The sequence below is a fragment of the Rhinopithecus bieti genome, unplaced genomic scaffold (assembly GCF_001698545.2).
Source record: "Rhinopithecus bieti isolate Rb0 unplaced genomic scaffold, ASM169854v2 scaffold_32008, whole genome shotgun sequence".
Classification (NCBI taxonomy): Eukaryota; Metazoa; Chordata; class Mammalia; order Primates; family Cercopithecidae; genus Rhinopithecus; species Rhinopithecus bieti.
In genome coordinates this window covers 4,143,771-4,165,643 of record NW_016814433.1, presented here as the reverse complement: position 1 = coordinate 4,165,643, position 21,873 = coordinate 4,143,771, and the positions used below count along the sequence as shown (strand labels likewise).

At 43.3% G+C, this 21,873-nt stretch overlaps 1 protein-coding gene across 1 annotated transcript in view; it reads left to right on the top strand.

Annotated features, from left to right (window-relative positions):
• The first annotated feature begins 5,126 nt into the window (after window positions 1–5,126).
• Window positions 5,127–21,873, top strand: part of MYH10 (myosin heavy chain 10) — a 159,633-nt gene continuing 142,886 nt past the window's right edge. The window contains exons 1-2 of the mRNA XM_017850377.1: window positions 5,127–5,183; window positions 12,692–13,067. Coding sequence (XP_017705866.1) covers window positions 12,723–13,067 — 345 coding nt within the window. The 5' untranslated portion in view covers window positions 5,127–5,183; window positions 12,692–12,722. The remainder of the gene's footprint in view (window positions 5,184–12,691; window positions 13,068–21,873) is intronic.

Here is a 21,873-nt window from a genome sequence, read left to right as displayed (position 1 = left end):
GTACAGGTGGTTTTTGCTTACATAAATGAGTTCCTTAGTGGTGAATTCTGAGATTTTAGTGCACCTGTCACCTGAGCAGTGTACACTATACTCAATATGTAGTCTTTTCTCCCTCCCTCCTCCCATCCTGCCCCCACCATCCCGGAAGTCCACTACATCACTCTGTGTGTCTATGCATCCTCATAGCTTAGCTCCCACTTATAAGTGAGAACATGCAGTATTTGGTTTTCCATTCCTGAGTTACTTCACTTCAGAATAATGCATGCCTTCATTTTTCTAAACCAAATTAAATCTGACTTAGCGAAATCCTACATGTTGATGAGAAATGTTACATTAGTAATTTTCAGGAAGCTCTTCTCCTGAGTTTTTTCACCACTCCAGAGCTTAAGTACCTCAAGAAAATTCTGGAAGTTTCATTTTTTCTCAACTCATTGAAGCCTCTGTTTTTACCATCACTCCTGTTCAAGATATCACAGTTGAGCACTGATCTTTCTCATTGGCCTGGTGTGACTGCCCTGGGTGGGCTGTGAGATGACCATCACGGTAGTTCATGCCCTGAGGTTCTACTGCTTCCAGGAATCGTATTCAAAGGGTATCCCTGTCTACACTTCTAGACACCCCAAACCTCCCACGGCTTTACCACAAAGGAAAAATTCTTCAACTCAAAAACACCACCCTTCTTATTTCTCTGGGATGATCTCACAGGAAGCCCTCCAACAGGCATGGCAGAGACTGAAAACTCAAACAAATAGCTAGAAGGATGGAGCAAATAATGTTAATGAGCATAGTAGGTCAGCTTTAAGAGATAACAGGGGTTGGGCACGGTGGCTCGCGCCTATAATCCTAGAACTTTGGGAAGCCGAGGCAGGTGGATCACCTGAAGTCAGGAGTTCAAGACCAGCCTGGCCAACATGGTGAAACCCTGTCTCCACTAAAAATACAAAAATTAGCCAGGTGTGTTGGCACACGCCTGTAACCCCAGCTACTTGGGAGGCTGAGGCATGAGAATCGCTTGAACCCACGAGGTGGAGGTTGCAGTGAGCCAAGAAAGCGTCACTGCACTCCAGCCTGGGCGACAGAGCAAGACTCCATCTCAAAAAACAAACAAACAAAAAACAAAACAACAACAACAACAAAACAGACAGCAGAGAGCGGCAGTGACTGAAGCACCCTGGGAAGCACATACTTTGTCTAAAAATGAGCAGCAGCCAAGGCATCGACAAATTGTTGCTTGAATTTCCATACCGTCCAATTTTTCAAGGGAAGCTGGAAATCTGGATGTTCATGTGATAGCTCTTTTTTTCTTTATTTTTCAGAAATTACCTTATTAAGGTATATTTTGCATATTCATATCATTCGCAGTGTATTATAATTTTTTAAATAACTTTACCAAGTTCTCCAACTATCACCATAAATCAGTTCATCAACTCAATCAGATCTCTCCTGTACATTCACCGTGCTGACCCTCCTCCCCAGCCCCAGGCCTCACTACAGGCAAATATTCTATTTTCTGTCTCTACAGCATTTTTATTTTTTTAGACCAGGTTTCACCATGTTGTCCAGGCTGGTCTCAAACTCCTGACCTCAGGTGATCCACCCGCCTCGACCCCCCAAAGTGCTTGGATTACAGGCGTAAACCACTACACCCCGCCCTATGTTTACCTTTTTTAAAAAATTGTGGTCAAAAACACAGAATACATTTAACTTTTTAAGGAACCGCCAAACTATTTTACAAAGTGGCTGAACCATTTTCCATTCCTGCCAGCAGTGGCCTAAGGTTCCTGTTTCTCTACATGCTTACCTACATTTGTTATCGTCCATCTTCTCTATTATAGTTATTCTAGTATATGTGAAGTGGGATCTCATTGTGTTTTTTTTGTCGTTGTTTGTTTGTTTTTGAGACAGGGTCTCCCTCTGTCACCCAGGCTGGAGTGCAGTGGCACAATCTTGGTTTACTGCAACCTCCACCTCCTGGGTTCAAGTGATTCTCCTGCCTCAGTCTCCCGAGTAGCTGGAGTTGCAGGTGCCCAGCACGACACCCGGCTGTTTTTTGTATTTTCAGTAGAGATGAGGTTTCACCATGTTGGTCCGGCTGGTCTTGAACTCCTGACCTCAAGTGATCCACCCACCTCAGCCTCCCAAAATGCTGGGATTACAGGCACGAGAGCGCTGGCCCTTCAATGTAGTTTTGATTTGAATTTCCCTAATGGCTAATGATATGGGATAGGTTTTTAAAGGTTGGAATTCATTCAATTTTTTTTTTTTTTTTTTAATGCTGTATATCAGTCCTGTACAGATGGAACAAAACAAGTTCAGGGGCTGGAACTGCCCTGAGGGAACAAATGTGGACTTCTGACCTACAGCCTGCGAAACAATGGTCTGTGAACTTTTTCTTTTGGAGATAAAATCAACCTAGACCGACAGCAAAAATTACTATAGAGAGAGGAGAAAATTCCTCAGTCTTCTGTAATAAACATGTACACTAGAAAAAGGGACAATTTTCAAACTATTTATAATGCCACATTTTGTTTACAGGAAATCATTGTTACATCTTCATGAATGAGTCTTTTAGGTATATATTTATATCCCCTTTTTAGAGATGAGGTTAAGCGATTTGTGAAAGGCAAAGTTGGATTCAAAGCCAGGTCTATCTGCTTCTAAATCCTGTGCTTTCTTCATCAAGATGGCACCAAATTCTGGGATGAAGCTGCATGGGTGGAACTGGAGTCAGAGGAGGCTGCCTGGGATGGATGATAGATATATAGTGGCGCTAGGTGTTGGGAGAAAAAGAAAGGAAGGAATCAAAGAGATTTCAAGAGCGGTTTCATTCACAAAGAGAAGTTGGGAAGACAGAGTTTGAGCGGTGGGGAAGGGAGAGAGAAGAAAATAGATTTGGTACCTACCGCTTTTGCAGTCCCCCTCTCATCCACGCAGTTGGAAATGCAGGGCCCAAGTGCCAAAGAGCCACCAGGGGGAGAGACACATTTGGGGATATTCTCTTTATTATTAATTTCTCATCAAGATTAATGTCTTCATGGTGTTTCATTCTGGTGAACTTCCTGCCCTCCTCTTCTGATGGTCCAGACAGAGTTTGTGTTAAAATTATACGAAAGTTGGCTGGGAGGGGTGGCTCACGCCTGTAATCCCAGCACTTTCAGGGACCGAGGTGGGCGGATCACGAGGTCAAGAGATTGAGGCCAACATCCTGAACAACAAGGTGAAACTCTGTCTCTACTAAAAATTTAAAAATTAGCTGGGCGTGGTGGTGCGCGTCTGTAGTCCCAGCTACTAGGGAAGCTGAGGTAGGAGAATCACTTGAACCCGGGAATTGAAGGTTGCAGTGAGCCGAGAACGTGCCACTTCACTCCAGCCTGGCAACAGAGCGAGACTCCGTCTCAAAAAATATATATATAATATGTAATATATATAATATAATAATATATATAATATATAAAATATATATATTATATATGCGCAAAAGTTTTTAAATTATGAGAAACCACGGACTCCGTGGCTTACAGGGTTATTCACGAGTGGATGCACTAAGCATAGAACATTGCAGAGAAATGACTTCGGTGGCTGACAAAGTGGAGACTCAGGCCTTAGAGAGGGAGTCTTTGGTCTTCTCCAAACACATTTCAAAATCCATTAGTGGAATATCATTCATATATTTTGGAAAGTTAACTTGCACTAACACGTGCAGACTGCCTTAGAAGGACAGACCTCTGCATGGAGCCAAGTCACAAGACACCTGGACACCGGGTAGTACCCCAGCAGGCAGGTGGGGGTGGGGGACCAGATGCAGCAGGACAAAGGACAAAATAGAGCCTGGGTCGGACTTCCCCAGGAAGGACTCTGCACTCAGCTGCCTTCGAGTCTCTTCTGAATTCCACCAACCCTTCCTCAGCACTTCCTGCCTTGTTTTTTGCTTAATTCACTTTTTGCCAGACTAGACGTTTCCTAGGCTTAGGCAAACACATCATTATCACACGTATGAAAATGCACCCATAGCCTACATTAATAACTGATTAATAACTGCATCTTGCTGTAAATTTTTGATCTTGACTTTCAGCTTTTGTATGAATAATTCATTTTGTTCATGTGATTTAGACTTTATTATATTTATATATAATTATGCAAGAGTTACGTTGCAGGTGCCTAGATTCTCCAGACATTTCATTAAGTTTTATTTACTTTGATTTTTCCAGTTTCCTTTCCTTATTTTGGGGCCACTGTGTTTCAGTCTCCAACGTTTCCACAGGCCCTAGGGGACATGACAGTGCTGCAGGAATCCAGCCTTATATTCCTAAGAACCTCTCACAGCCCCTATCACGTAGGGAGCTCTGATGAATGAATGAAAGCGCGAATGAACGAGTGAATGAATGAGGTGAATAAAGTTTCTTCCAAGTTTTCTCTCCAAGGTCGGTTCTCTTCTCATTCTTCTGGAATCTCAGCCTTGCCTGGAGGTTGGGCAGGAGAGCCTCTCGCCCCGCTAACACCAAAACTGCGACCTTGGAGGATCGTGTCCTGGGCCCGGCCCTCAGCCCATCCCGGCAGAGTCCGCCTGGGGCCGGGGTCGGGACAGTGGCCGCAGCGTGGAGCGCAGCCGGTGCCCAGGCAAAGCCTGTGCGCATGGGCGGTGCGGCGCCCTCCCCCGAGTTCCCTCCCCCACTGCAGGTGAGTCGCAGCGCCGCGGCCCCCGCCCCGCGCAGCCCCGGGGGTGACGTCAGGCCTCTGGACCGCGCTCCGCCCCGCCCCTGCAGGCAGCGCTGAGGGACCGCGACTCCGCGGTGGAACCCTGTCCCGCTGCGGTAGAGGCCGGCTGCCGCAAGCAGAGGGGGCGACCGGGCGCTCGAATGTGCTGCGGCAGGGGCGGCTGCCAGACGCTAGGACGAAGAGTCTGCAGTCAGAGCGGCAGCCTCCTGCCGCGGCCCACCTGCCCCGCGGCCCCACAGCCGGTGTCAGCGCAGCGCGCGGGCCACAGCGGGGTCCGCACCCGCCACCTCGCGGGATTGCCGGGCGCCCAGCCAGCCTCAGCTGTCCATCTACGCACGAGCCAGCCAATCGCGTGCCACTCCTCCAGCCGCACCTCCCGGAGCCTATGACGGGCGTAAGAGGCAGCCTATGAAATTGGGGCTTCGGTGGTCTGGGCTGGGAGCGGGAGCCAATGAGCATCATTCCAGGTGGGTGGAGGGAGCCGGACTCGGGAAGGTAGCTTCGTTCGGGTTGCTAACGTCTTCCCTTGGAGATGGGCGCGCAAACCAACCAGTGGGTCTGGGGGCGGCGGTGATGGGCGTGGAGCTGGCCCAATGAGGGTGGGAGTGGGTGGGGCAGCCCAGAGCAGCAGTGCTAAAGGAGCCCGGCGGAGGCAGCGGTGGGTTTGGGACTGAGGCGCTGGATCTGTGGTCGCGGCTGGGGACGTGCGCCCGCGCCACCATCTTCGGCTGAAGGTGAGAGGTGCGGCTGCCTGGGTCCGAGTGCACGGCCCAGAGCAGGGGGACAGTTTGTGGAGAGAGGAATGGATCCTGGGCTGAGGGGCCCGGGCAGCACTGGAGGGCAGGAACGGGGGACCGAGGCGGGAGCTGGGGAAGACAGAGGGGCTTCTGAGCTGGAGGGTTCGTGCTGCGGGGACCTTAGGTTAGTTTGAACAGGGTCCTGGGCTGGGGGCAGTGGGACCCCAGTGGGTGGAGATGGATGGACTCCCAGACGGGCAGGGAATGAGGTCCTTGTGAAACCCCTGCGGGGATCAGGGCCTAGGTGTGCAAGAGGGCGACCCCTGGGGGGCTGGGGATGGAGATCTGGGGCTGGGGACGTGAGGACCAGGTTTTCGGTGTGTGGGATCCCTGGGGACGCTTGGTCGAGGGGCCAGTGTCCCAGCCGAGGTTTCGGCGTGCCCCGCGAGCCAGTGTCTGCCTCCCAGGAGGGGAGGGGATTCTAGCGGGGCTGGAAAGCGCAGTCCCGGAGGTCGGGTGGCGGGGGCGCTGGACAGGAAGGGCCCCTGCCTGGGTTGCTGGGGGGTGGTTAGGCCTGGCCGGACCGGGTCCCCCGGAGCGCTGGAGGGGTTCACCAAAGGCTTGGAAGGCGGGCGGCGCGCGCCCGACCCGTGGGTGGAGGGACAGGAGGGCAGAGACTCTGCGCGGCCGGGGGAGCGCGCGGCGGGTGAGGGGCTCCGGAGCCGGCCGCGGGCATTGGGAGGGTCGGACTCCACCGGCGCCGGAGAAGGAGCGCGGGAGGGGGGCGTCCTGCCGCGCCCTCCATGGAGCGCCTAGGCCGGGGGTGGACGCCCGGCGAGGCCCAGGCGGTTTGGGGGGGGGCGAGCGAAATGTGGGGGCGCGCTGCAGCAGGACGGCGGGGGGGGGGAGGGGTCAGCACTCGCCTCGGGATGCCCTTTATTGTGTAAGCGAGCTGGGAATGGCTCGCCGCAGTCTCTTCATTGCCTTCTGCAGTTGGGGTCACACCCGGATCCCATAAAATCGGACTGGAATTGGGTCGGAGGGAAGTTGAAGCCGCGGAGTCCTGCCATTTGCGGGGGCTTTGTGGGCCTGTGGTGGGCGGATGCGGCCCTGGGAAGCGGGAGGCCCCCAGCCAGGCCTGTTTGGAACTAGGGCCTTAGAAAGGAGGTTGGCGACTCGGCGGGTCAGACCTGGGCTGGGGAGGTTTGGATAACGTGGCCTCTGCCTACTGCCGTTATCTCTGTTTCTTTAGGGCCTCTGCAGCTCCCTTCAAGATCACTGCGGTGGATGGAAGGGGGTGGGGTGGGCTGGGGTGGGGTAGGGGAAAGCAGGCGGGGTAGATGCAGACTGCAGATGAAACAAAGACGGCTGTTTTCGCTGAATAATGTAATACCAAACATAATACTTTGGCTTTGCTGAGATTTTGTTTTTTAACGTTGAAACTGAGGATTCTTTGAGTCAGGTTTAATTATTCTTGATAGTATCTCACTCTGGAAAACTTTATAATCTATTTATTGTTTTATCTCCATCAATCTGGCTTTATTAATTATTCTTTGAGTCCCTTGCTTTGGATGTTTAAGTATGCCCTGTCTGTCTCGGGTTCTGGAAAAGTGGCCATTTTATGCATCTCCTTACTTCTGCATCTTAAATTCAGTTCTTCCGCGTCCTTATCTGGAGAAAGCATATGGTGTAATTGTGCGATATAGCACGAGCTTTGGCAGCAGAAGGATGTGACCCCTGAGAGCCTGGCTTTTCATTTGGGCTCCGTAGGGAAGTCATTACAACGAAGGCAGCTGGGATGGAAGGTGAGATGGAGGAAATCTTGAAGGGCACGTTGTAGGGTGGAAGACTATGCTTCAGCGGTTTATGTACTTTGTTATCGCATATGAGGAATTAAAGTTCCTGGTGTTGGATCCTAGTTTTGGAAATATTTAACACAGTATAGAGATACTAATTGGGAGATGGGGCAGGCCATAAGTAGCAATAGTGGCCTTTTGCGTTTGGTTTGTGTTTGTGATCACTGGGTTAAGGATTTTGATAAATTAGCAGACTTGTCCCGCCCTGTCACGTAAATGACCTCAATGGTAGCAATACACAAATTGGGACAGTTCTGTTTTAGCTCATCTGTTATAGATGGATGCTCTGTCATGGATAATTTATCCATCCTTCTTGTTTGCCTTTCTATATGCAGGCCGTTCATAAAATTGAATTGTTTGCCTCTGTCCACACTTATAGTAAGTGCTGCGAGGGGGTTGATAACTTTGCTGGGTGGCATTTCATTGGAAGTGAAAATGACCTGGGGTGGAGTCCCAGGGGTGTGTGTGTCAAACCACTGAAAGGGATGGGAACTTCGGCTCTGTAGGGGGCTAATTCATACACAGATAAATGATTTAATTATAATTAGGCAGCAATTTCAAATGACACCGATAACCCTCAGACCATCTTTATGTCTGCTAACAAAAAGACTCCTGTTTATCCTTATTTCCCCTAAGTTATGGGTATCTTTTTCTATAAAATATAAAACCTTTGGCAGATGATTTGTTGGCCAGTCCTATACGTTTTAAGCCATAATTGATTGGGTTTTTATTTAGTAGAAAGGTAGTATGTAGCATTGTATACTACACACCCTTCAAAATTTCCTCCATGCCACCTTCCATCATTGTAGCGTGTAGTCTGGAGCTGAACTCTGAGTTTAATCCCAGCTCTGCTGCTTGTTAGCTGTGTGCCCTTGGGCTGGTTATTGGCTTTCTCTATACCTCAGATTCTTCATCTGTAAAATGGAGATATTAATAGTGCCTCCCTCATAGGGCTGTTGTGAGGATTAAGTTGATATATGTAAACTGCTTAGAATAGTGTCGGGCTGTAATTAGTGATATATGACAATGGTATCTGCTGTTTTAAAAATCATAGTGTTGTCCTTTCTGCAAAGCAAAGCACCGGTGAGTGGTACACTATTAAACACCAGTATTATCCAGATTGGATACCAAATGTACAATGGAGTTAACTAAATGTATTTGACAATCACAAGTGAAGAATTAAACCGAACAAAATATCTTCAATGGTCTCATGAACTCTGTCAGTCAAACAATAATATGAGCACTTTCCACCTGCAAAGCCCTCCGGTGCAGCACAGGGTAGGTTAAGAAGAAAGTCAGGAGAACGGTACAAAATGTTAGGAGAAGGAAAAGGATTAAATTGCCACATTGACCTGAAAAGAACTTCTGAAAGGATGGCATTTGGGTCAGAAGTTGAAGGAATAATAGCTTTTTGGTTGTGGAGAAGTTGAATTTCACTTTAAGGGTTAGGACCATTCAAGTAACTATTGATCAATAAATACAGAGCCCCTGTTATATACCGGGGACTAGACAAAATGCTCAAGATACAGCATGGAACAGACAACTATCCTCATAGTGTTTAGTTGTAGAAGTGTCAGAAAAAGTGAAAGTAATTGGTAATCCTACTACCCAGTAAAGACCCAGTGAATATTTATTCTGTTAAAAAAAAAAAAAATACACGCGTGTATGTAGTCTTCCCCACAAAATTGGGAGCATGCTGTGTAATTACACTTTTGTGTTCTATCAGGTTTTTAAAAAAATACTAAATTACAAGTATTTCCCCATCTAGAAAAATTGCTGATAAATTTAAGATGTCTCAATTTGATAAAATAATTTTAAGATATATAATCTACTGTTTCTAGACCTGTTCTAGAAGTTATTTGTTAAATTATGCTAATTTATAGTCACCTGCTAAATTTAAGCATCTAATTACGTGTCCAATGTAAAACTTAAGAAGTGTGTGCATGTCTACTGACAGCAAGACAGTTTCCTAAGTCCTCTGTAGGATATGCAGTTTACACCTGATAAGAATAGTAAGAGAAACTTATTATATTTTGCTATGTATATTATATTTTGTTGTATATTTTCTTTTAATAGATTCTATCCTTCTGAAAGGTGGAGTCTGTATCCTATTATTTTTCTTCAAATTTACCTATGATGTTTCCCACCTTGAAGCCATGCCTCCTTTCTTCTTTTCTAAAATTTTTTATTTTACTTATTATTATTATTATTATTATTATTATTATTATTTTGAGACAGAGTCTCATTCTGTTGCCCAAGCTGGAGTGCAGTGGTGTGATCTCGGCTCACTACAACTTCTGCCTCCTGGGCTCAAGAGATCTTCCTGCCTCACCCTGCCGAAGAACTGGGACTACAGGCTTGTCCCACCAAGCCCAGCTAATTTTTTGTATTTTTTGTAGAGATGGGGTTTTGCCATGTTGCCCAGGCTGGTCTTGAACACCTGGACTCAAGCGATCTACCTGCCTTGCCCTCCCAAAGTGCTGGGATTACAGGCGTGAGCCACCCCCCCGGGCTCCTTTCTTCTTACCAGTGTGCAATGTTTAAGTTGGAAAGAGAAGACTTGTTGTTAATGTTATTAGACCAGTCCCTAGAGGTAATGGGCTTTTAAAACTATTATGCAGAATGTACGTGTACCCATGAATGTTTTCTGTATTGCCCTCTCCCAAGAGGATGCCTTAGAAGACTACTGCAAGTTTAGGTATAAAATGTAGTAGCAATTTTATTTGTATAGAAGTTTTAATAACATTAATCACGTTTTGTGATTTTTTTCGTTTCATCTTATTTTACGATTTTTGTTTTATCCAAGTCTATAACCTTTAAGACATCAACGTGTTATATAAATTGTTATGAATTAGTCTAGAATTGGTTTTCAACCTCTTTTTCTACTCTAACGTATCTGCTGGTAGCAGTGGCGCACCATAGCAACCACAGAACTTTGGAGCAGTGGTTGTCAAATGTGTCCTGGGACCAGCAATGGCAGCAGCATCTGGGAACTTGTTAGAAATACAAATTCTAAGGCTCAGGCTGGGCGCGGTGGCTCACGCTTGTAATTCCAGCACTTTGGGAGGCCCAGGCAGATGGATCACCTGAGGTAAGGAGTTCAAGACCAGCCTGGCCAACATGGTGAAACCCCGTGTCTACTAAAAATACAATAATTAGCCGGTCATGGTGGCAGGTGCCTGTAATCCCAGCCACTTGAGAGGCTGAGGCAGGAGAATCACTTGAACCCTGGAGGCAGAGGTTGCAGTGAGCTGAGATGGCACCCACTGCACTCCAGCCTAGGTAACAGGGTGAAACTCCGTCTCAAAAAAAAAAAAAAAAAAAAGTTCTCAGGTTCTACCCTCTACCTACTGAATCAGGTACTCTGGGATACAGCCCAGCGATCTGTATTTTAATAAACCCTCTAGGTGCCGCAAATGCATGCCAGAATATGACAGCCGCTACTATAGAGGGTGAGTATTTGTAATGCATTACATTGCAACAAATACTTTCTGAAGAATCTTAGCTATTTGGTTCTAGTAAATTATTTTTTTAAATTTATTTTTGTTTGTTTGTTTTCGAGATGGAGTCTTGCTCTGTCACCCAGCCTGGAGTACAGTGGGATGATCTCGGCTCACTGCAACCTCCGCCTCCCAGGTTCAAGCAATTCTCCTGCCTCAGCCTCCTGAGTGACTGGGATTACAGGCACCCACCACCATGCCTGGCTAATTTTTTGGTATTTTTAGTGGAGATGGGGTTTCACCATGTTGGCCAGGCTGGTCTCGAACTCCTGATCTCAGGTGATCCACCCATCTTGGCCTTCCAAAGTGCTGGGATTGCAGGTATAAGCCACTGCACCCAGCTGGTTCTCGTAAATTATTATTAGGGGTTAAAGGGCTAGAATGTGTAACCACTATCAGTGATTAGTCTTCAGGATACAAATAGAGCCCTTTAGAATCTAGAGAAAGTTATGGCACATATACGCACACACTAAGTGCATAATATTTTTATACCATTTCAGGGATTTCGTTCAACTTGAGATTAGCTGATGGACTCAGGAACCTCTGAACAACCTTAGACTACTTTATGATTTCCTTTTGCCTACAGAGAACCCCTAGCATTTTTGGCTAGGAGAGTGGAGTGAAGGGAGGGGAGAAGTGGGGATTGGATAGAGCAAGAGTAGGCACTCAGTTGGCTTCTTCTGTTGGTTTGAGTGAAGTCATGGAAACTATGCCTATGAAATTTATAATAACTTGGAGTTCGAAGTAGCAGCAAAAATGTTTAAGTTGGTATCAAATCCCAAAAAGATCCTGTCAGGCAATCATGATGAGTCACATCAGCAGGATGATGATGATGGATGTAAAATCCTGTCATTTGGTTCAAAAAGCTAATGCAGAAGTAGAGGAGGGGACGTAATTTAGCCACAAAGTGATGGAGCTTTCTCTGCTAGCTCTTTGTGAGCCAATAGTAAATGGGTGCTAAATAAACCGACTAGGTCTTGAGATACATTAATTGTAAATGTCACAGAACCAGTACTTTCCTCGATGTGGCCAAGATTGTTGATGGTTCCTTTTTCTTCTGCACTGGTCAGACCGTATCCGGGCTATGATGTTTGCTTCTGGGCCACACACTTTTAGAGGGAAGACAAGCATGTTGGAGTCTGTTTAGGCAAGAGATCGGGCAGGGGAAGGAGTCTTGGTGAATGAGGGGTGGAGGAGCTGCAGGGTGGGAATGGAGGCGTGAACAACTACCATGATATATTCGAAAGGCTGCTGTGTGAAGCCAAGTTATGCTTGTGTTTTGTAGCCTCTGTTGATCACATTAAGACCTCATGGGGCCATAGAAAAGCTATAGGGAGACTGATTTGGGTTATTCATGAGAAGAACTTTAAGTCTGTTATCTGAGGCTAGAATGGGAGGCATGTTTTAGATTCTTTAGATTCTTTACTCCTCTGACAATCATGTGTTTTTGTAGCTATTTCCTTGTGGTCATATTAATGCCGGTACCACTTCATGAACCTTTTATTACCCATCTTTGTTTTCTTTTTTTTCCCTTTTTAACTCCCTGTTTAATTTGTGGTGAGGGTGAAAGAGGAGATAAAGAGAGAAAAAAAAAAGGTCAACCTGCAACTTTGCCTTTTCTTCTGTTTTTTTTTTTTTTTTTTTTTCAGCCCTCAGTAACTGAGGGCAAACCGGTTCATCAGACAACCAGAGCCGTAATTTGTGGTCACCCCTGAAATTAACCTTGGAAACTCGGTTAGTATGGCTGTGAAGAGGTATACCCCAGCCCCTTAACACAGAGTTAATGCTTAATCTAAGGTTTTAAGTTTCGTAGGAAAGAAAAACGTGTACATTCTTTTGTGTTTCTTAAACATCTAATTTTGCACTCCTCCTCTTCTCTTAGAGGCGATTGCTCTTGGATCCTTCCACTTATAATGGCGCAGAGAACTGGGCTCGAAGATCCAGAGAGGTATCTCTTTGTGGACAGGGCTGTCATTTACAACCCTGCCACTCAAGCTGATTGGACAGCTAAAAAGCTAGTGTGGATTCCATCAGAACGCCATGGTTTTGAGGCAGCTAGTATCAAAGAAGAACGGGGAGATGAAGTTATGGTGGAGTTGGCAGAGAATGGAAAGAAAGCAATGGTCAACAAAGATGATATTCAGAAGATGAACCCACCTAAGTTTTCCAAGGTGGAGGATATGGCAGAATTGACATGCTTGAATGAAGCTTCCGTTTTACATAATCTGAAGGATCGCTACTATTCAGGACTTATCTATGTAAGTATTTCTTCCAAATAATCATGTGAAGTGGTAGCTAGGAATTAATGTAAATTATACATCTTGTCATAATCAAATGACAATGTGGAATGCCCAAACTCTCTGTTTAACATTTCTGTTTCTATTTAAGCAAGATTTGTTGCTTGCTTACCCAAGTCTTGCTTTTCTTTGAATCTTAACACATTAAGTTTAAATAATACAGCCTGCAATTACATATAATAAAATGGCATTTGAAGACTTTTGTAGTGGTGTTCTGGAGCATAATAAGGTGGGAGAGAGCGTGTAACAGGAAGACCAGAAGGTTTAATAAGGTAAAGAGAGTTGCATTAATAGGATGCAGACAGCAAAACGGTAGAAAATCAAGTGCATACCCAAGAGAGTAAAGTGGACGGGCTGTAAGCTTAGAAATTTCTGTGGACAGCATGAACAGCTTCACTGGATGTGGGGAACTAGGAAAGATGAATGCTGAGGTTTTTAAGAGGAAACAATTAGGGTAAGATTGAGGCTGGCTGGGGTCGTCCTGTGGTTAGCTGCTGACATGAATGTTGAAGTCACTGACTATGTCATTGACCATGTAGAAGAAGTTATTGAAAATCATAAGGGATGATGTAGAGAGGAAAAATGTAAGCCAGATACTAAAAATGACAAAATAGATTTGCGGGAATGGTAGACAGGTGGCAGTGATTTGAAGGAGGTGGCATGTATGGGACTTCAACTGACGATGAAGGGAAGTAGGGAGAAAAGTTGATGGTCGTGGTTTGAAATTGGAAAAGGGTTGTTGAATTTTACACAAGGAGTGTGCTACTGAAGGTTATGAATAATTCAAACTTCAGTCAATCAGAGGTAGTTTTCCCACAGAATTAGTTTAAGGAATATTTCTGAAGTGCCCCCTGTGCTCTAAGTGCTGGGGGTAGTACAGTGAAGAAGACAGGCCAGGTCTCTGCCTTTGTGAAATGTCCAAGGAGGAAATGAAACAGGGCTATGGAGAGAGTAAGTAGGAGGATGGCTTTCCCCAGCGGGTCTGTTAAGGGCTGTTTGTGAAGGTAGCATTTGAGCTGGAGTCTGACTGGTGGGAGGCAGCTAGCCATAAGAAAAGCTGAGAAAAAGAATGATTCATTCATGACCTTTGCCAGAGTAGTTTCAGCCAAGCCTGATAGATCTCCCTTATTTTCTTCTCTATGAGATAGGAGAGTAAGAGGCCACAGGGTTGGAACGGTGGCTTGAGGAGAATGGAAAGGCTTAGGAACAACCCTTATCCAATTTCAGGCTAAGCCAGGGATAAGAAAGCAACTGGAGAGTGGCATTGAGAGTCCAGCTGAGACTGAATAACCACGTGTAGGGCGACCGCAGTTTTGTCTGGCTATGTGATTTTGCCAGACCATGGGATTGCCCCAGGTCTGTGAGTGTGGGCGCTTTGGATCTCCATGGCTCCCACAGTGAGAGGGGGATTCAGTGGCCGTCTTTAGAGTCCTGGTTCGGTAGGAATGGGAGTCTGGCTGGGAGGGGCTGATGGATCAAGGCCTGGAGGTTTTCAGAATGTTGATGAACAGGGATCATGGAGTGAAGGGGTGAGAAAACCGCAAACTTAGGAGGTTGTGGTCAGACTGTAATGTCGACGTGTAAGATTTGAGAGGTGGATCAGTTTCAGATGAAGCCCATTGCAATCAGGTGTGCAGGTATGGAAATGTGATGTCACCATCAAAAGCTGTGCAGTGTGAAGAGGAGCCAGGCTGCCTTTCTGCCAGCCTTCACCTTGATTTCCCACACTGGCAGCTGGAGGTAGCTGCAAAGGGAGCTAAATAGAAAAGGAATGAAAGAAAGGACAGGTTTTTTTGTTTTTGTTGTTTTTGTTTTGCAGCCATTTCACATAATTCAGAGATTTTACAGTTATCTCTTATGAGTTTGTTGGATTTTTTTTCCAACTTAAGGACAACCGGAGTGAACTTCTGAGTTTCTTCTCAAAGCACAGCCTCCTTCTGCAGGAGAATCTGGGTTTTTCTCAAAGACTCAAGGTCACACAGAGGTGGGGGTTTGGGAGGATCATATCTTCGATTTGTTGGGTGGAGAAAGGGTTCTTACCTAAGGTTCTAGTTGGAGAACTTGACTCTAAAGTCTGTCTCGTCAAGAGGATGGGGTTGAGGAGAGCCATGCTAGCATTGTGATAAATATGTATTGGGCTTTGAAATTAACCAGCCAGTTGAGATGATCAGTTGAGGTGCAGTGATACAGATACTAGGATAATTTGGGTAGAACCTTTTTTGGACATATTTCTATAGATAAGATATAACAAAAACTTATTTAAACAAATTAGGTTGCTAACTGATTTAGTTATGTTCTTTTCTCACCTTTTCTTTGGATTTATTCTCTCTGACCCCCAATTTCTCAGGTCATTAATTTTCATCTTCTTTCCTAATAAAACAGTTTAAAAACTGTAAATGTCTTCTCTAATACTGTTTTAGCTCACATCACAAGTTTCTATATATAGTATTTATTCTTCAGTTCTAAATATTTTCTAATTTCTACGATGATTACTTTAACTAGTGAACCATTTAAAAGTGTATTTGTAAAATTTCAAAATGTTGATTTTAAGTTATCTTTTATTATTGATTTTTAAAATAATCTCAATCACAGAATGTTGTTCATATAGGAGACTTTTTTTGTGTAGTATATTGTCAGCTTTTATGCGTGGTCTGTATGTGTTTGCAAAGAATGCGTATTCTGTTATTGTTGAATATAGGGTTCTATATATGGCCATTAGATTAAGCTTTTTAATTGTATTGTTTATATCTTCCATAGCCTTGCTACTTTTTGTCTGCTTGATTTGTCAGTTACTAAGTGTGTGAAAATCTCCCATTGTGTTTTATCAACGAAGTATGCATCCCTAAATGACACAGTTTAGTTTTGCCTGTTTTGTTTTGTTTTATTTTGAGACAGTCTTGCTCTGTCGCCCAGGCTGGAGTGTAGTGGTGCGATCTTGGCTCACTGCAACCTCTGCCTCCTGGTTCAAGTGATTCTCCTGCCTCAGCCTCCCTATTAGCTAGGATTACAGGCTCGAGCCACCATACCCAGATAATTTTTTGTATTTTTAGTAGAGATGGCGTTTCACCATGTTGGCCAGGCTGGTCTTGAACTCCTGACCTCAAGTGATCCACCCGCCTTGGCCTCCCCTAGTGCTGGGATTACAGGCATGAGCCACCGCGCCCGGCCTAGTTTTGCCTGTTTTTGAATTTTTATATAAATGAATCTCCTAGTGTGTAGCCTTTTGTGTCTGTTGTTGTTGGCTTAGGATTACATTTTTAAGATTTATTCATATTGTTTTACGTTGATGTAACTCAGTAGTTCCCAAAGTGTGGTCTGTACCCCCTAGGATTTCCCTGAGACCCTCTCAGGGGAGCACACAAGGTTGAAACTATTTTTATAATAATACGAATATGTCATCGGCCCTTTTTACTGTTGACATTTGTAGTGATGGTGCAAAAGCAATGATAAATAAAACTCCTGACACCTTATCATGAATAAAGGCAGTATAATAGGACCAAAGTGTACTAGAACCATTTTATTCTTCACTACCACTTATTGGCACTTTTTTAAAAAAATGCAATTTCGCTCAAGAATGTTCTTGGCAAAGCAGGAAAAAATAACTGATTTTATTAAATCTCAACCTTTAGGAATACAGTTTTTTAATATTTGGTGTGACGAAATGGTAAGTATGCCTAAAGCACTTCTGATGCATATCAATATATGATGGTTGCCTTGAGGACTAGCATGTGGGTAGTTATTTGAGTTGCAAGCTAAACTTGCTACTTTTTAAATAGAACACTATTTTCATTTGATAGAGTGGCTGATAAACTGTGGTTACTCACACAGAGGTATTTGGCAGACATTTTCTTGAAAATGAACAAAACGAGCCTGTCACTTCAAAGAAAATAACTGACTGTATCTGTTGCCAATGATAAAATTTGAGTTTTTATGTCAAAATTAGAATTTTAGGAAACTTGTATCTACCACCATGAACTTGACAGCATGTCAATACTTAAAAACCTTTCTGATATGATAGATGGTGATAATAATGAAAGTGTTTTTTTTGATGTCGTATAGTGAAATGTCATCATTTGAAAGACTTGCATAATTTAATGATGTGTGTATGGTGTCACGAAATCATACATGAGTAAAAAGACTTACTCAATACGCAAGATAAACTAGTAGATTTTGATGCAGTGGAATATGAGAAGTTCACTGATAGGGTTTCAGATGGTACCTTGCATCTAATTTTTAAGAAATTATCACTTGTTGGCCGGTCACAGTGACTAATGCCTGTAATCCCGGCACTTTGGGAGGCTGAGGCGGGCGGATCACCAGAGGCCAGGAGTTCGAGACCAGCCTGACCAACATGGAGAAACCCTGTCTCTACTAAAAATACAAAATTAACCAGGCTTGGTGGCACATGCCTGTTGTCCCAGCTACTTGGGAGGCTGAGGCAGGACAACCCAGGAGACAGAGGTTGCAGTGAGCCGAGATCGTGCCATTGCCCTCCAGCCTGGGCAACAAGAGCGAAACTCTGTCTCAAAAAAAAGAAAAAATGTAATTGTCACTTGTTAAGTGTTAGTAGTGTCAAAGATAAGTATCCACGATTATCTGAAAAGACTGTTAAACCGTTCCTCTCTTTTCCAACTAAATATCTGTAAGTCTGCTTTTCTTCATGTGCTTCATCCAAAACAACGTATTACAATAGACTGAATACAGAAATAGACATGAAAATTGAGTTGTTTTCGATTAAGCTAGACAATAAAAGTTTTGCAAGAATGTAAAACAGTGCCATTCTTCTCACTTTTGTTTTGGAAATGAAAATTATTTTCATAAGAAATGTTATTTATGTTAACATATAATGTATTTACTGTTTTAGAATGAATAGATATTTGTAAAACTTTATATTTTATATGAAACAAAAGGTCTTTGGGGTCCTTAATAATTTCTAAGAGTGCAAAAAGGCCCTGAAATTTTAAAAGTTTGAGTAGTTTATTCATTTTTGTTGGAATATAGTATTCCATCATAGTATTTGGCCCAATAAATTTATCTAACTATTCCACTGTTTTGTACACTGTTTTTTTCTGTCTTGGTAATATTATGGTCAGTGCTTCAATGAACAGCCATATACATGTACTTAGTGCACAATAAGCATGCCTTTCTGTAAGGTGTGTAACTAGGAGTGGAATTCCTGGATGATAGGATATGCATATCTGTAACTGATATCTTCAGCTTTTCTAGATAATGTCTGATTTAGTTAGAGTCCCAGAAGGAAACAGAAGGCTCTCAAACTAGGTATTTGAGAGTTTAATAAAGGGTTTTACAAATAATATGGGTAGGGTTTAAAAAAATAAATGAGTACTAGTGCAGTATCTCAGTAGTAGTGACGGCTGAGAGCCCTTGAAACATCTTGATCTTTAAAGAAGTCTTAGGAAAGAGCTATTGCCTCAACTCAGAGAGGTACCTGTATGGAGAGGGCTACCTGACAGGAATTGCCTTCCTTAGAGGCATGAAAGTCAGCTCATGGTCAGGAGGGAGCCTAGGGAATAAATATCCTGACCTTCTGTTCTCACGCTTAGTCTCCTGTTGATGTCTACCATTGGTTGAACTCAGTTTGAAGCCAGAGGGGAAGGTAATTTGATGATTCTTTCCTTAGGGTCAGCCTTAATTCGGTCTGGAATTGAATGTTGTGTATGGTGTGAGGTTGGGACAAGATTCATTTATTTTTCCATGTGGCTAGCCAGCTGACCCAGTTTACTAAAACATAATCTTTTCTCCACTGCTCCGAAGTGGCATCTTAGTCATAAATTCGGGTTCATAAGTATGCTTTTGACTCTATTGTATTTCCTGGGTCCATGTGCCTATCTTCTAGCTAATATCACATTTTCTTAATTATTACAGCTTTATAATGTGTCTTGGTGTTTAGTGTGGTAAATCCTCTCCTTTTTGTCCTTTAGGATTGTTTTGGCTGTTAAGTTCTTGGCATTTCAATATAATTTTAGAATCTGCTTGTCAGTTTTTCATTTATGCACACAGCCTTGTTGAAATTTTGATTGGGATCTTATTGATTCTGTAGATCAGTTTGGGGAGAAATTAGATCTTTATAATATTTTATCTTTAATTCCTGAGTAAACTCATTTGTTTAGTTCTAAATTTTATTAATATTGTTTTATAGTTTTCTTTGTAGAGGCCATGAGCATCTTTTGTTATTTATTTTGGATATTTTATTTTATTTGAATATTATTTAAATGGTGTTTAAATGTTTCCCTTATTACTCATATGGTATATAGATAATATGTACATAATTGTTACCATTATGTAGAAATACTGTATTTTTTACAGTTAATTTTTGTATATTGACTTTATCTTCAGTGACCTAAGTTTACTTATTGGTTATAGCAGTTTAGCCGAAAATTCTATCGGATTTTCTATGAGCACACATGTTGTCCACAAATAATGAGTTTTATTTTTTACTAAATCTTATACTTTTTTTTTTTTTGGAGACAAGGTTTTGCTCTGTCAACCAGGCTGGAGTGCAGTGGGATACTCGTGGCTTAATACACCCTCAACCTCCTGGGCTCAAGTGATCCTCCCACCTCAGCCTCCCGAGTAACAGGGACCGCAGGCACGTACCACCATGCCTGGCTGATTTTTGTGTTTTTGTAGAGACAGGGTTTTGCCGTGTTGCCCAGGCTGGTCACGAACTACTCAGCAAAAGCAATCCACCTGCCTCAGCCTCCCAAACTGTTGGGATTATAGGCATGGGCCACCATGCCCAGCCAGTTCACACACATTTCTTTTGCTTGCTTTATTGCACTGCCTAGGCCGGGCGCGGTGGCTCAAGCCTGTAATCCCAGCACTTTGGGAGGCCGAGACGGGCGGATCACGAGGTCAGGAGATCGAGACCATCCTGGCTAACATGGTGAAACCCCGTCTCTACTAAAAAATACAAAACTAGCCGGGCGAGGTGGTGGGCGCCTGTAATCCCAGCTACTCGGGAAGCTGAGGCAGGAGAATGGCATAAACCTGGGAGGCAGAGCTTGCAGTGAGCTGAGATCCGGCCACTGCACTCCAGCCTGGGCGACAGAGCCAGACTCTGTCTCAAAAAAAATAAAATAAAATAAAATATTGCACTGTCTAGAATTTTCAGTACAGTGGTTTTTGAACAGAAGTGATAATCAGAGGCATCCTTGTATCATTCCTGATCTCAGAGGGAAAGCTTTCAACATTTCATCATTAAGAATGATATTTGCTGTAATTGGTGTTTTTTTAAATACTGATTCTTTATCAGATTAAGGGAGATTTTCTTGTATTCCTGAATGGGTGATTTTTTTTATCTTGAATGGATGATTTAAAAAAAAAATAATGGATGTTAATTTGTCAAATGTTTTCATTATTTAATGAGATGATAATGTGATTTTCTTCTTATTTTGTTATTGTGGAGAATTATGCATATTTTTGAGTGTAAATTAACCTTGCAAGGACCAACTATTCTTCATATATACACAAAGAGAGAGTGAGATTCCTAGATTCTGTTTGCTAGTATTTTGTTTAGGATTTTTGCATCTACATTCATCAGTGAGATTAACTTAAAATTTTCCTTTCTTATAATACCTTTGTCATATTTTGCTATCAAGATTATGCTGGTTTTATCAAATGAATTGGGAAATGTTTCATCTTTGTTCTCTGGAAGAGTTTGGATAGGATTGATGTTATTTCTTTTTAAAGTAATGATAGTGTTTTCTTTGTGGGGAAGTTTTTCTATAATAGATACAGAACTTTTCAGATTTTGTGTGGCTTTTTTTTTAATTTTTTTTTTTTTTTTTTTTTTTTTTTGAGACAGGGTCTTACTCTGTCACCCAGGCTGGATTGCAGTGGTGCAATCATAGCTCATATGCAGCCTTGAAATCCTGGGCTCATATGATCTTCCTGCCTTAGCCTCCTGAGTAGCTGGGACCACACCCGGCAAATTTCTGTATTTTTTATAGATGGGATTTCACCATGCTGGCCAGTCTTGTCTCGAAACCCTGAACTCAAGCAATTCACCCACCTTGACCTCTCCAAGTGTTAGGATTACAGACATGAGCCGCTGCTCCTGGCCTCGTGTCAGTTTTGATAATTATGTTTGTCTAGGAATTTATGTTTCATCTAAATGTTCAAATTTATTGGTATAAGTTGTTCATAATATGCTTATTTTCTGTAGGATTTATAGTCATGTTTTCTTTTATTCCTGATACTGATAATTTATTTGTATTACCCTTTTTAAAAATGAGTGTCACCAGAGGCTTATCAATTTTTTTGTTCTTTGCAAATAATAGACTTTTGACTTTGTTGGTCCTCTCTATATGTGCTTTAAAAGCTGTAAATTTCATTCTAAGTACTGCTATAGCTGTATTCTACAAGTTTTAATATGCTGCATTTTATTATCATTCCGTTGAAATTAATGAGGATGTTTTCTTTGACTCTGCGGGTAATTTAGAAGTGGATTGCCTAGGCTGGGCACAGTGGTTCGTGCCTGTAATCCTAACACTTTGGGAGGCTGAAGTGGATGAATCACTTGAGGCCAGGAGTTTGAGACCAGCCTGGCCAAAATGGTGAAACCCTGTCTCTACTAAAAATTCAAAAATTAGCCAGGTGTGGTGGCACATGCCTGTGATCCCAGCTACTCAGGAGGCTGAGGAAGGAGAATCGCCTGAACCTGGAAGGCAGAGGCTGCAGTGAGCTGAGATCGCACTACTGCACTCCAGCCTGAACAACAGAGTGAGAATCCATCTCAAAAAAA